Source organism: Meriones unguiculatus, chromosome X (assembly GCF_030254825.1).
Source record: "Meriones unguiculatus strain TT.TT164.6M chromosome X, Bangor_MerUng_6.1, whole genome shotgun sequence".
In the NCBI taxonomy this organism is placed as follows: domain Eukaryota; kingdom Metazoa; phylum Chordata; class Mammalia; order Rodentia; family Muridae; genus Meriones; species Meriones unguiculatus.
In genome coordinates, this window is record NC_083369.1 from 37,033,633 (window position 1) to 37,048,462 (window position 14,830).

Sequence of the window (14,830 nt, forward strand, 5' to 3'; positions counted from 1 at the left end):
CCTCTTTTGGATGCGAGAAACAGAAATCAAATGAAGCGAGATCAGGAAGCAGAAATCCAAGGATAGGAATTCAAGTACAAATAGAACTCGTTATACCTGGAGCTTGACGAAATGTCTAGATGTAGCATGAACCTCCGTTTTAGAGGTTTGTCATTAATATGACTCATCCATGTTACATGTCTGCTTCTCTCTGCACAACTGCCCCACACTCCTTGCTTGGCCAACCACATTTAGCTGCTCAACAGGCACTTGACCTAGTCCATAGCACTCCCAACCCAACCAGCATCTTCACGGACTGGACCTCTCAGCTTAGCTCCTCACAACTAACTGGCACTATTCTTCTGCATCTCTTATTTCACATTCCCAAGGAGAGCGAACGGGATCGGCCCACCTCATCTACTAAAGCTGGGACATTCACTCACAGGTGGGGGGGGACTGGCCCTGGGTCAGGTGCTGTGCCCTAAAGTGAGTAAGTGCCATGCAGTTGCTCCTAAATGGTCGCTTGACCATTTGCAAGAGCTGTCTGGAAGTAGAGCTTCTGGACTCCCCACACAAGGAGATGTAAGAATGGCAAGCAAAAAATGGTATCTCTGATACATGTAGGCAACAGAGTGACTGGCATGTGGTAACTATATAAAAAATGGCCATAATTATTAACAGTAACATTATGCTGCCTCTTACAAGAAGCCTTCCCAGAATTCTGTCAAGCTGCCTAAGTTTTCCCTGTTGGGTCAGAGCCCCAACAACAGGAATCAGTCAAAGCTTTCAAAGTAGAAAGCACTGTGCTGAGCCCTGAAAAGGAAACACACACACACACACACACACACACACACACACACACACAGCAGGCCTTTATCCCAGCCTAAAGGAGCTCCTGGAGCACTCACTGCAAGGTAAAAGGCAATGTAAGCCCCAGAGATCCAGACAGGGGGCCCTGGGAGTTCAGAGAAGGGCAGCCTGTTGTTTATCCATATGTACTCCTGTTTCCTAGCTACCTCCCCTTAGATGTCCCAAAGGCACTTAGAACTAAACATATTTAAAACTGATCTCATCTGCTCCCTCCCAAACCTGTTCCTCATCTCAGATTCCTTCTCAGCAGGGCAAATTCATCCAAGCCACTTGCTCAAGCCTGAAACATGAGCTGCCATGGCTCATGTCAGCTGTCGAAGTTGCTAAAGTTGTCCCTGAGCCTTTGGTGTGTGTTTGCCTTGCTCCAAAGGTCAAAACTAATAATAAAGTTGAGCACAGCAGCAGGGCAGGAAAATTAAACCCAGCCTGGAGACAGACAAGACCCAGCGCCACCAGGGTCGATTTCTGATTTGACCTCTGATACCAACCAGTATGATCCTTTTTGGGAAAGAGAGTTGACAAAAGCCTGAAAGAATGTTCTGCTGCAAAATCAATGCCCATCTGCCTGTATCCCCTCCCAAGAAGCAATACTTCTAAGCACAAAATTTGCTCTTTGCAGGTTTTTTTTTTTTTAATTCCCCCCTGATCAAGTGCTCGGAAGCGGTCTTAACATCCAACAAAAGTAAAAGGGTTAAAGTACAGCTGTCTCTTGGAACATTCTACAACTATTACCTAGGGACAAAAGCTGTGGAGATTCTATAGCAACAGGAAAAAAAATTATTATGCTGTAACTAAGGATACAAGGTTATGTGTATACTCTGATTGCAACAACGTAAAAACTCTGGGGGCACAGAATTTGCTAGGAGACATTTAAATTTTCTCCTCTCTGAAGTGAAAAAAATAAAGATCCGAACACTGTCATTTATGAATTATCCTCCAGCTGTTGATTTGTCTGGCCTGTCTGTCATTTTTCAGTCAAGGGTCTTAAGCATATGTCTGTTTTCTATCAGTTCTTTGCTGAGTGCTGCTCTGACAAAGACGATTCAACCAGTATCCATTTTCTCTAGTTATGTCAGGGCAGGAAAGGTAGCAGACACAAAAATAAACTCTTTCAAAATATATTGTGCAGACTGCATGGAGCCCACTTGCAGTCTTTTGCAGGCACGGTCACCCCCTGGCGGCCACTCGCTTGGTCGCCCTCGGGTTTCTCTATGCCGGCCCCCACGGAGGCCAGTCCATTTTTTTTCCCCCTGACGTACAAGACTCCTCCCTTTCTGTCCTTCCGGGCGCAGGAACTCTCAGGCCTGAACTCTCCTCCAGGATGCGCTCTCACACCTCCCTCCCCAAAGTCTACTCCAGCTGCAAGGTCTGTTTGTCACTGATTCCCAAGCACCCTCACCACCGACCAATGATAGAGCTTTACTGCCACAGTCTCCAGGGACTCCCTCTGATCTTCTCCCATGATTGGAAAAAAAAAAAAAATAGAGAAAATCTAGTACTAAAAAGGTAATCCTCCAAACTCAAAAAGATAGCTCCAGTCCCCAATTCAACTACCCCTTTGGCCATTGTACCCGCAGCTCTGCAGCACAGAACACCCGCCCCTGGCTGAGCCCAGAGCCTCCCTCCTCCACACATCCAGAAGAGGCCCCACCTTCCTTGCAGCTAGAGGGCTGAACTGGCTAGCGAGTGTGTGCTTACCAGAGCAGACTGATGCAATCTGGAAGCTAGTGGGGAAACATCTGGTGAAAGGGGTGCTGGGAATTAAATGAGCTCCTGCAGAACTCTCCCCTCAGTAGCCCTATTTCTAGAGATGCATACAAACCCCAGCCGCCTACCCTGGATAATGCTTCAGAATCTCCTAGAGGGCTTGTCAAAACAAAGACTGCTGAGAGTCATGAACTGTCAGGGATTTTCTGTCCATAGGTTTGAAATGAGACCTGAGAAACTGTGTTTCTAATAGCTCCAAGGGCTGGTTCAGGGACTACTATAATAGATAGATAGATAGATAGATAGATAGATAGATAGATAGATAGATAGATAGATAGATAGATATAGATAACCTCTGATGCAGAGTTTAAAAAAAAAAAACAGCAAGTGGGAAAAAAAGAAGCATTCGCTAGGTAGGAGGATCACGAATTGAGACCAGTATGGATGCTGTATCAACTAAAAATCTATGAACAAGTATAAGGCTTGCTAACTTTCACTAATGAGAAATTGACAATATCACTAGGGAGTGAAAGCATGGTAGTTTATGATTTAAAATATGCCATACACTTACAAACTGATATGGAAAGATACTCAGTGATGGTGGTGATAATGAACACTGCCCCTGCCCTTGCTCCTGCCCCTGCCCCTGCCCCTGCCCCTGCCAGAATTACAGGCATGCATCAGTACGACCAGTTAATGTAGGAGGTTTTTTTTTCTTTGTTTTGTTTTAAATCAGAACTAGTCCCAATTTAGTGGAACAAACAAACATGAAGGCAAGCTGCTCCTGGTAGTGCATACCTATAAGCCATCACTTGAGAGATTAGCAGGAGAATTGCTGCGAATTTGAAACCAGCCTCATCTACATATCAAGTTCTAGGTAATTTCTAGGTATGCAAACGTATTTTACCTAAATAAAAAATAAATAAATACAAATGAAATTTGGAGAAGCTCAAAAATGGAAGTTGGGCAGGCTTCTGGGAGGAAGTGCGACCTGTAAAGTAAGTAAGCATTTGCATAACATGAAGAAAAGGCTATTTCAAGCAAAGCACGTCATTCCCAGACTCTAGGACTTTACATGCCAAAGAACATGTTTTAAAATTGTGTGCTCCAGAGAACTGTTGTCAGTTCAAGGCCACTCTGGGCTGTAGTATGAGACCTTATCTCAAATATAATAACTATGGTGCCATAGACTACCTGAAATGTGAAAAATTGTACGAGGGTAGAGGGTTAAGCCTTGCCACCTGCTTTACCCATGAAGCCCTCTGAGGTTGTAAGCTGCTTTTCCTGGGTTGGGTATGACTCATGGGACTAGGTCCAAAACTAAAGAGCAGGAACATACATGGCCACAACAGACCTGCATATGTGTGATGCCTGTGCTGTTGGACAAAACTTAGTACAAAGGGGAATTGCAGGGAGCAAGGGCAGAGACCAAAAGGGACCTCTCCAGGAGAGACTCCCTTTTTTTATCTATTCAATAACTTTTGTATATTTATTTATTTTCACTTCTCATCCACATTGTGGCCCCATCCCTCCTACCTTCCCAGTACCACCCTCCTTCCTTCCATTCCTCCCTGTCCTTTCCTTTTTCCTCAGAAAAGGGGAGCTCCCTTTCCCATTCCCCACAATCATCAAGTTGCATCAGGACTAAGTATGTCCTCTTCTCCTGTGGCCTGGAAAACCAGGGGGAAGTGAACAAAAAGCTGGCAAGATAGTCCATGTCAGATGGATTCTCTTCTCCACTTCCCTTACTAGAGGACCCACATGAAGCCTAAGCTGCCCATCTGCTACATCTTTGTATGGGGCCTAGCTCCGGTTCATGCATGGTCTTTAGTTGATGCTTCCATCTCAGTCATCCCTTCTGGGCCCTGGTTATTTGGGTCTTTTGGTCTTCCTGTGGAGTTCCTGTCACCTCCATGTCCTTTTCTCTTTCCTCCCACTATTCCCCAAGGCCCCTGTGCATCACTCAATGTTTGACTGTGAGTCTCAGCATCTGTTTTGAGGTGCTGCTGGGTAGACAGACTCCTGTCTGCAAGCTTAGCAGGGTAAATTTCAGGTTGACGTGTTTGTGGGTGCACTGGTGTTCCTCTCCCTCTGCTAGGAGAATAGTTTAGTTAGAGGGTGTACTCTAAGGTCTCTGCTACTAGGAGTCTCTGCTTGAATCCCCCTCATATCCTCCCAAGAGCCCACCCTGACTTAGGTCTCCAGCATGTCAACAGAGATATCCCCACCCTCAGTTTCTCTTTTCTTTACCAGCCTTCTGTCATCTCCCCCTGCCTCCAGGTCTGATCTTCACCCTCTTCACTTTCTGTGCCCCTTCTCTTACCTTGTTCCCTCTCTTCAACCACTACTTCTGTCTATTCTATCTCCTCTTTTGAGTGAGATTGATGCATCTTCCCTTGGATCCTCCTTGTTTTTTATCTCCTTTGGGTCTGTTCCTCATAGTATCCTTATCCTGTATTATATGATAAAATGCACTTATAAATGAGTACATACCATGTATGTCTTTCTGGGTCTGGGTTACCTAATTTAGGACAATCTTTTCTAGTTCCATCCATTTGCCTGCAAATTTCATGTTTTCTTTGTTCCAAATAACTGAGTGGTATTCCGTTGTATAGGATTGTTCTGAGTTTTGCTTTTTTTTTTTTTTTTTTTTTTTCCATATGAAGTTCAGAATTGTTCTTTCAAGGTCTGTAAAGAACTTTGTTGGTATTTTGATGGGGACTGCACTGAATTTGCGGATTGCTTTTGGTAAGATGACCATTTTTCCTATGTTAATTGAAGTGGAAGTTCCTGGCTTCCTTAAAGACTCAGTTTTGTCATGTGAGGTTTTGCTGGAGGTTGGCTTTGTGAGAGGACATGTGATGTTTTGCTGTGAGCTCTTTCATGCGAGGGGTGAGTCTTTGGCCAGCTGAAAACATTCATGGGCGGATTTTGAGGAGAGCAGATATAGAGAGGCTCATGCGCAGTGAGACATCACTTTTTGGACTGACATCACTGTGCTGATCTTCTGAGAGGAACATTCCACAGAACTTCTCAGGGCAGTCGAACTGAGTCCTAGACCTCATGCTGGTTTCATGTTCTGCTTGTTGTTGGTCTTTGAACTGTACTGCTGGTATCCAGAGGACTGAGTTTGTAAATACCCTAAAGACTCATGACCCTAATCTTTCAGGAAGTAGATAAAACAGGTCTACAGCCCTTTTTCCTACCAATCCCTTACTAAGGTCAGGGGTGGGGAGGGCTGGAAGGGAGGTAAAGGTGTTTAAGAACCATAAATAAAGTAGGTTTGGTGAAAAAAAAAAAAAAAAAAAAACCTAAGCCTAGAGTTAATCCTACAGATCCATGAGCATGGGACAGCTTCCCATCTTTTGATATCTTCTGCAGTTTCTTTCTTCAGAGACTTGAAGTTCTTGTCATAGAGGTCTTTCACTTGCTTGGTAAGAGTTACACCAAGGTACTTTATATTATTTGTGGCTATTGTGAAGGATGTAGTTTCCCTAATTTCTTTCTCGGCCTGTTTGTCCTTTGTGTACAGGAGGACTACTGATCTTTTTTAAATTAACCTTCTGTCCAGCCACTTTGCTGAAATTGTTTATCAGCTGTCGCAGTGCTCTGGTGCACTTACAAATGCTATCATATCGCCTGCAAATAGCGATACTTCAATTTCTTCCTTCCCAGTTTTTATCCCCTTGATCTCCTTTAGTTGTCTTATTGCTCTAGCTAGGACTTCAAGTACTTTGTTGAAGAGGTAGGGAGAGAGTAGTCAGCCTTTTCTTGTCTCTGATTTTAGTAGAATTGCTTTCAGTTTCTTTCCATTTAATCTGATGTTGGCTATTGGCTTACTGTAATATATTTAGCTATGTGCCTTGCATCCCTGATCTCTCCAAGGCTTTTATCATGAAAGGGTGTAGAGTTTGTCAAAGACTTTTCTGCATCTAATGAGATAATCGTTATTTTTTTCTTTGAGTTTGTTTATATGGTGGATTACATAGATGAATTTCTGTATGTTAAACCATCCGTGCATGCCTGGGATAAAGCCTACTTGATCATGGTGGATGATGTATATGATGTGTTCTTGGATTTGGTTTGGGAGTATTTCATTGTTTTTGCACTGATGTTCATGAGTGAAATTCATCTGAAATTCTCTTTGTTTAGTCTTTGTGTGGTTTGGGTATCAGGATGACTGTGGTTTCACAGAAGTTTGGCAATGTTCCTTCTGTTTCTATTTTGTGGAATATACTTTGAAGAGTGTTGGTTTTAGCTCTTCTTTGAAAGTCTGGTAGAATTCTGGACTAAAACCATCTGGTTCTGAGCTTTGTTCCATTAGGAGAATTTCATGATTGCTTCTGTTTCCTTAGAGGTCATAGGACTATTTAATCTGTTTACCTGATCTTGATTTAGGTTTGGTGAGTGAAATCCACTGTGAAAATGGTCCATTTCTTTTAGGTGTTTCAATTTTGTGGAATACAGGCTTTTGAAGTAAGACCTAATGATTCTTTCTGTTTTCTTAGGGTCTGTTGCTATGGCCCCACTTTTGTTCCTGATTTTCTTAATTTGTACACTGTCTTTCTGCCTTTTAGTTAATTTGGTTAGGAGTTTGTCTATCTTGTTTTTCTCAAAGGACCAGCTCTTGGTTTCATTGATTCTTTGTATTGTTCTCTTTGTTTCTAAGTTGTTGGTTTTAGCCCTGCATTTGATTCTTTCCTGCTGTCTACTCCTCTTGGGTGTGTTTGTTTCTTTTTGTTCTAGAGATTTTAGGTGTGTTTTAAATTGCTAGTTTGAGAATCCTCCGATTTCTTCCTGAAGGCACTAGTGTTATGAACTTTCTCCTTAGCATTGCTTTCAGTGTCCCATAAGTTTGTGTACGTTGTGCCTTTATTTTCATTGAATTCTAGAATTAAATTTTTTATTTGTTTATTTCTTCCCTGACACAGTGGTCATTTAGTAGAGAGTTTCCCAGTTTCCATGAGTTTCTAGCATTTCTCTTGTTTCTGTTGTCATTGAAATCTAGCTGATAAGGTCTGATAAGACCACCATAGTGGTCTGGTGAACAGCACCAGACATGTGAGAAAATATTGGCAGGACCTCACCTTCAAAACGATTCCTTAAATAGGCAAACACTCTGTTCCCTTTCCTCAATCAATAATCTTTTTAAACTAAAGTGTTGTATCTACCCACAACATGGATTTGGAAACATTAGACTACATCATCTGTTCCTGTACCCAGCAGGTTTATTTGATTGTTTTTAGTCATGATTCATCTCTTTCTTGATGTGTTTGGAAGGGAGGTCAGGCCTGGCAACACATGCACCACAAGCTGGGGATTTGGAGTTAAACTCCATTTAAAACACTCGCATGCAGCAACAAATTTCACCAGTGCTCCACTGGCCTTCATGGCTTCCTCAGTGAATTTACATGGATGTCTAGCTGACTTTTCTCCTTAGGATGCTTAGAAGATGCTTTATCATTTCCTTCCATTAAGATCTCATCTCATACACTGTTATGAATGCTGGGATTAAGGGAAGAGGACCAAAGTGAAAATATGGCTTTTGAAGGGAACACTGGATGTAGTCACTTCCCCTAGGGGTTGACCTGCCCATTGGGGAAACACTGTTTTCTAGCCACTTCCAGATAAGACATAAAGATTCAGCAGCTCTCCTTAAAAACGCAGACACTGAACTCCAGACACCAGCTCCCTCCACCATCTGTCCAATTTAGAGAGGGTATTTCATTGCTTCAATGGGAACACCTGTTTTCTATTTGGGACTGAGTGGATCCAGGGCAATACTTGGGGCTTAGCCTATAACCCTAAGAGATCTTCCACACACCAGAATCATGACTGAATCCTACTCACTGGTTCCCACAGTGATGACCGTTGTACACCAGAGCACAAGGAAAACGCCTGGACATTTCAGATATTCCCACCAGGTAATATGTCTTCACACTAATAAGTCTTCAGAGATTCTAAGCATCCTCACTGCCTAAATGCCCATCCTGCCCCCACCTCAAAAGCAGACTTTTCAGCAGTGAAAAGCTTGCAAGTTCTGCTCTGCCCTCAATACACATTATTGGGGCTTACATGTCTCCAACCTGATACTTGATTGCATTCCTGTGTGTTCTTTTTCACTTTAACAAAAAACCTCACACCCTAGGTTTGGTCCTTTGATTTACATCATTTTTTTCTCACCAGTATTTTTGCTAGTTACAGGGAGTCGGCATGATCAGAGCACATCATCTTGGCATGCAGAGTTTAGGATGTTTATATCTTTAAGGAAAAAATACAGTCAATGGGAATAGAAGATTTAAATTCAAACACAATCTCAATATCAAAAATATTTTATTTTGAATGAATAGATAACTACAAAAGTGTCATTCGGGTAGAAGATATTTGGCCATGGAGTCTCCTGACACATTTTGTAAACACCAACACTCTCATTTCAGACCTTTTGATCGGCCTGTTTGAAAGCATACTGGCCATACAGATTCCTCTGTACTTTCAATGTCTTGACCTCAAAGAGAAACATAATTGCACCAAGAAGTGACAGGATGGTTGTCAGAATACCTATTGGGAACACATGAGTGCTGTGCTTGTTTATCAGGTCTGCCTTCTTAACTGGAAAGGTGGGTGGAAAGTCAAGGGTGGTTTTGCCATAGAACTCTACTACATGGTTCCAGGTCACAGCAGTAATGGTACATAGGCTGCTGGCAATCAGAATTAAGACAGAGCATTTGCAGCACAGTAATTGAATCTCAGGGAATGGAGCTTTGACAATGCCGACCCTAATTGCTGCTGAGCTAAAAATCACAACAAAGATTTTTATCAGCATTGCCAATAATATCAGAGTCTGTGCACATTGGAATTCAGGTGAAATGGTCCAGTCAGAGTTGACAGGAATGTGCACCAGAACTCTGGTCACAGAACCAGAGATGTTAAACTCCTGATGGTAATAAGCTTCCCAGAGACCGATGTACACAAGCTGAACAACCTTATCGTCGAATTCCCAGAGGCGCCAGTGCCTGCTGCTTGCAAGGATTATTCCAAACCCCACATATAGGAGGCTGCAAAAGAAGCCAGTCAGCTTGAAGATCCACTCCTTTGCTCCAGCAAATCTGAAGATGAGATAGAACAAGTATAATATCAAGCCAGGAACATAACAGAAGGGTGGGAAACTTACAGGTCATGGTTTCCAGAGTCTCAAGCACTCACAGTTGTCCCTGCTGTCTTAACATTTTATCTAAGTGGTCTGTTTACACTATTAGGGTTCCACACGCTAGTTAAATATGTATAAGAAGCCTTGAGATCTACAACTGTGGCAGGAGTCCAGACTGTAAGATGTCTTAGACACTGACTGTGTCCTTCAAATGCTGCTATGTTTCTAGTTGTTGACTAGGAATGTCAACGCTTGGAGCTAACGGTGGAAAAAAGAGTTTGTAGTGTCATTGAAGGTGATGCTTACTGCGTCCTTCTTTGCAAAACAGCACGATTATAAATAACTGTAATGAGAGTTCCAAAAGAATGAATGCTCAAATTATTGTAGTGGATTATTGCATGATCCTTACTAGAACATTTTAATATATGTATAACCCTTTAGAAGAGAAAAGCAACAAGAAACATAATGTACACAGTATGCCCATTTATGTAAAACAAAACATACGTGACTTCTTCAAATATCTGAATATATATCAATATAAGCATGCACAAAAAATGAATGGTAAATTGACCAAGTAGTGGAGAAGACACCATCATAATTACTTTCATATTTACTAAATAGTGTTAATTTCCATAGAAAGTTATGTGTAATATTGCATAATTAAAAACAACATGAATACAAAATTAAACTTCTATTTGTAACTGGATAGAGATATAACTTGGTGTTAGAGTGATGGTTGCTACTATGTGTGAGGTACTGAGTTCACAACCCAGGACCACAGAACAATATATTTGTAAAAGATGAGGAATCATGGATATGTGCATTTTATATCTGCTCTTTATTCAATAGTGCACCTTGCTAAAATTGAATTCATTTGGGTGCAACACGTAATGTATGTGGAGGTAACTTTGAGTGAACCAACATCATCTTTGACACAATACTTACATTTCACAATAACAGTATGAAACTATTTGGTTCTTCAATCAATTCAAATATTTGACTATAACAATAAGGATTTTCCTTATTGTTATAGTCAAATATTTAGCTGAAAGGAAGAAGGCAAAGTTCTTCACTGATTCCAGGTTGTGCATAACGCTGTTACCATTGCACAAGCAGAAATGTGAGGAGCCTACAAAAGGGATTTCCTTGCAGCAAGCATTACATACCAGCTACCCAATGTTCCAGAATCTTCTGTGGCTTGTGCTTCCTAAAAGGGTGAAGGCAGTTGATGTACTACTTGGAAAATTACATCAATATGATGGGTTTGCAATTGATGGTGGCTTCAGTACCACCATGAGCTCTGTCTTGCCAAGGCAGGTCTGAGGCAGTGAACTACAGGAGCAGTATGCTTTAAATCATAAGTGAAATGAGGATGGAGAGTAATTTTATCTGAGACAAATGTGTGCTTTTGGCAGAATGTGGTGCTTCCCTTGTCTGAACCCCAATGGGTAGATACAAAAATGTTGTAAAGAATCAAGTAGAAAGCCTTCATATATCACATTTTGTTATTACCTTTTAGTGTCATCATTGACTGGATCCATTTGGAGGATGCCCATATCACCACTCTTCTTCTAAATCAGTGGAAATATATCAGTGAGACTATCATCACAAGAAGACATGAATGCCCTGAATGAAAGAAGTTTTGTTAGTCACATGTTCCTGCTCAGCATGAAGCCTTGCTTACTGTTGGGCTCTCACAGACCTTTGGATTTATATCTCATGCTTTGCTTCATTTGAACCTACTTTAAACAGTCCAGGAGATTAACGATCATTCGATGTTACCCACACACGTATTAGCCCCGCTTTATACATAGGGAAATACCACAGAGTCGCTAATTCTTATCTACAGCATCAATGAGTTACACAGATATGTGATCAGTTCAGGCCTGGGAGTCTGAATATTCTCACATACAGGGCTTCCTGGCACTTATGATGTTCAGCAAGTTGTTCTCAAATGGAAGGGCTGTCCAAAAGTAGCCTAATCTATATATCAGAGGTCTTTTGGGCACTCTGTTGTAGGATAGTGAAGGTGGTTAATGTAAACTACAAGGAGTATATAAAAGTATTACCTTTTTATCTCTCTTCTCAGAAGCCCAAATGTTATCGACTGCCAACCTGAAGAGAAACAAGTTACTGTAAACATTCTTATGTTTCCGTGGCTACAAGGATTGGGTGTCGATTCCTGAACAATGACTAGGTTCCAATAGGCACACATGAAATGCCAGAGTGAAGTCTTTAAAATTACTTTGTTATTGAATCATGCATTAAATAGCCACTGTAACTTATAGAACCCTGTGAAGACAATTCATGGTTGTCTACTTGACCACATCTGAATTAACCGAAACTCAAAGGACTAGTCACACCTTTGGGGATTTTGTGCCCTTATTGAATCCCTTGAATGCAAAGACTCATTTCTCATGCACATCTTTGAGGTGAGGAGATATGATGTTAAACAGACATCACTTAGGATGAGAAGACCCAGATTTAATCTGTACCACACCTTGTGCTGGCAGCCTATATAGAAGACATGGATGTAAGCTTGATATTGCTGTCTGCTTGCTCTCAATCTCAGAGAAAGTCCATTCCTTAACTGGAATTGAAGCTCAGTTTTTGATTCTGGAATATACTGCAGTCAGGCTGTGACATGCAGCCTTTTTGCCAGAAGACCTGCTGCATTCTTAGACCTTCTTTTGGTAGACAGGCATTGTTGGATCTGTTGAGCCACACATTGTTAGCCACTGTAATAAATCACCTCATAGATAGATAGGTTAGATAGATAGATAGATACATACATACATACATAGACGATAGATAAATAGAACATAATAGATGAAAGATACATGATATATGTAGATATATAAAGATAGATCATACATACATACATACATACATGGACACATGATATAAATCCTGATCCTCCAAAGAACACTGACAAGATGAAAGGGGAGGAGGAGGTCCTCCCCTATCAGTGGACTTGGAAAGGGGCAGGGAGAAGATGAGGGAGGGAGGGTGGGATTGGGAGGGAACGAGGGAGTGGGATACAGCTGGGATACAGAGTTAATAAACTATAATTAATATTAAAAAATAAAAATTAATTAAAAAAATAACACTGACAAACATTGTATTACTAGAAGTTTTCTAGAGTAAAAAAAATATGAGTCTTTTTTAATGTGTGGACTAGGCTTTCCAATTTGCCACCTCTATAGCTACTGAACACTTCTCCAGCTACTGAAGCCACTCAGGGAAGCTCAGAGAAAACTAGAAGCCCATGGTGTGAGCCATTTTACAAACTTAAAGAAACAAATGCATTTGGTTATCCTGATTCATCAATTGTGAGGCACAAGGGATTTGGTGACTCTCTATATGGAACATTTAAAAATATGTGGAAAACAAAGAAAATGAAGATGCTGGTCAGTTGCTTTGGCCTTACCAGAGGAGAAACATGAGGAAGAAAAATATCCAAAAACCTACTGTATGAAACTTGGAGTCAGTGGGGAAATGAGGTCTACTTTTTAATACCATCTCATCAGTGAGCTGGGCATCAGCACTGGATTTTGAGAGAGCAAAAATACTGTCTATAATGCTCCTTTCCATGGAACAAAACTCAGCGACTAGTGTCTGGATTCTAGGGAAAGCATTGGTTTGGACCTCTGGTATACTTGCTGCTGTCAGGAGCCTGGTATTCATTTTTGCCCACCATCAATGCCTCTCTTCTGAGACCGGGGGTATGTGGTAGGAGGGTTGGTGACCAATGACAGAAAAACATCTGAGAAAGAGCAACAATACCAATGAGCACTGGAAGGAGACAGCTGCTTGAGGAGGACAGCTAGAGGGAGCACCGTGTGACTAGCCACCTCTGTGACTGAAGAGCAAGTGCTGGGAGGTGGACGTCCCTTAAGATAGGGTGTTGTCAATAACACACATCCGAAGCTCATCCTGGCTTCTGTGGCTCGGCCATTCTCGTTGGGGTGGGTTTTCTGCTGATCCCTGACACAGTGGAGGGTGTTCAGAAAATCATACACCTTTTTGTTCAGAGCAGTAGCCAGAATGCTGGCAACTGCTGAGCTGTCACCATGGCTACGGAGAGATTATTTTCTTTCTTTTTTTTCCAAATTTTTATTTTTTTATATTTAATAACAGTTTATTCACTTTGTATCCCAGCTGTAGCCCCTTCCCTTATTCCCTCCCAATCCCTACTCACCCTCCCTCATCTCCTCCTTGCCCCTCTCCAAGTCCACTGATAGGGGAGGTCCTCCCCCCCTTCCATATGGCCCTAGTTTATCAGGTCTCATCAGGGCTGACTGCATTGTCTTCCTCTGTGGCCTAGCAAGGTTGCTCCTCCCTCGGTGGTGGGGGGAGGTCAAAGAGCCAGTCACTGAGTTCATGTCAGAGACAGTCCCTGTTCCCCTTGCTAGAGAAACCCACTTGGATACTGAGCTGACATGGGCTATGTCTGAGAAGGGGTTCTAGGTTATATCCATGCATGATACTTGGTTAGAGAATCGGTCTCAGAAAAGACCCCTATGCCCAGATAATTTGGGTCCTTGTAGAGCTCCTGGCCTCTCCAGGTCTTACTAATTCCCCCTTCTTTTATATGATTCCCTGCACTCTGCCCAAGGTTTGGTTACGAGTCTCAGCATCTGCTTTGATACACTGCTAGGTAGAGACTTTCAGAGTCCCTCTGTGGTAGACTCCTGTCCTGTTTCTTGTTTTCTCCTACTTCCAATGTCCATCCCATTTGTCTTTCTAAGCGAGGATTGATCATTTTATCCCGGATCAAAGACCTCTACCTAAAACCAGACACACTAAATCTGTTAGAAGAAAAATTTTGGAAGAGCCTTGAACTCATTGGCACAGGAGACAACTTCCTGAACAGAACACCAATAGCACAGGCTCTAAGATCAACAAGGAATAAATGGGACCTCATGAAACTAAAAGCTTCTGTAAAGCAAAGGACACTGTCATCAGAACAAAATGACAGCTTACAGATGGGGAAAGGTTTTTCGCCAACCCTATATCTGAAAGAGGGCTAATATCCAGAATATATAAAGAACTAAAGAAGTTAAAAAGCAACAAATCAAGCAATCCAATTAAAAAATGGGGTACAGAGCTAGACAGAATTCTCTG

General features: G+C 41.9%; 1 protein-coding gene across 1 annotated transcript; it reads right to left on the reverse strand.

The window, feature by feature from the left end:
* Window positions 1-8,872: 8,872 nt before the first annotated feature.
* Window positions 8,873-12,617, reverse strand: LOC110543097 (uncharacterized). Its single transcript, XM_060374878.1, has 4 exons — window positions 12,204-12,617; window positions 11,773-11,818; window positions 11,216-11,329; window positions 8,873-9,662 (listed from the first exon to the last, which is right to left on the reverse strand). Exons 3-4 carry the CDS (start codon window positions 11,257-11,259, stop codon window positions 8,990-8,992), a joined length of 717 nt encoding a protein of 238 aa, XP_060230861.1. The 5' UTR covers window positions 11,260-11,329; window positions 11,773-11,818; window positions 12,204-12,617; the 3' UTR covers window positions 8,873-8,989.
* Between the last annotated feature and the right edge of the window lie 2,213 nt (window positions 12,618-14,830).

Bases quoted from the DNA above. Each gene is read 5' to 3' on its own strand.
- LOC110543097 (XM_060374878.1), bottom strand. From the start codon at position 11,259: ATGGGCATCCTCCAAATGGATCCAGTCAATGATGACACTAAAAG. The intron at 9,663-11,215 runs GTAATAACAAAA...TCTCATCTTCAG, and splicing joins GTCAATGATGACACTAAAAG to ATTTGCTGGAGCAAAGGAGT.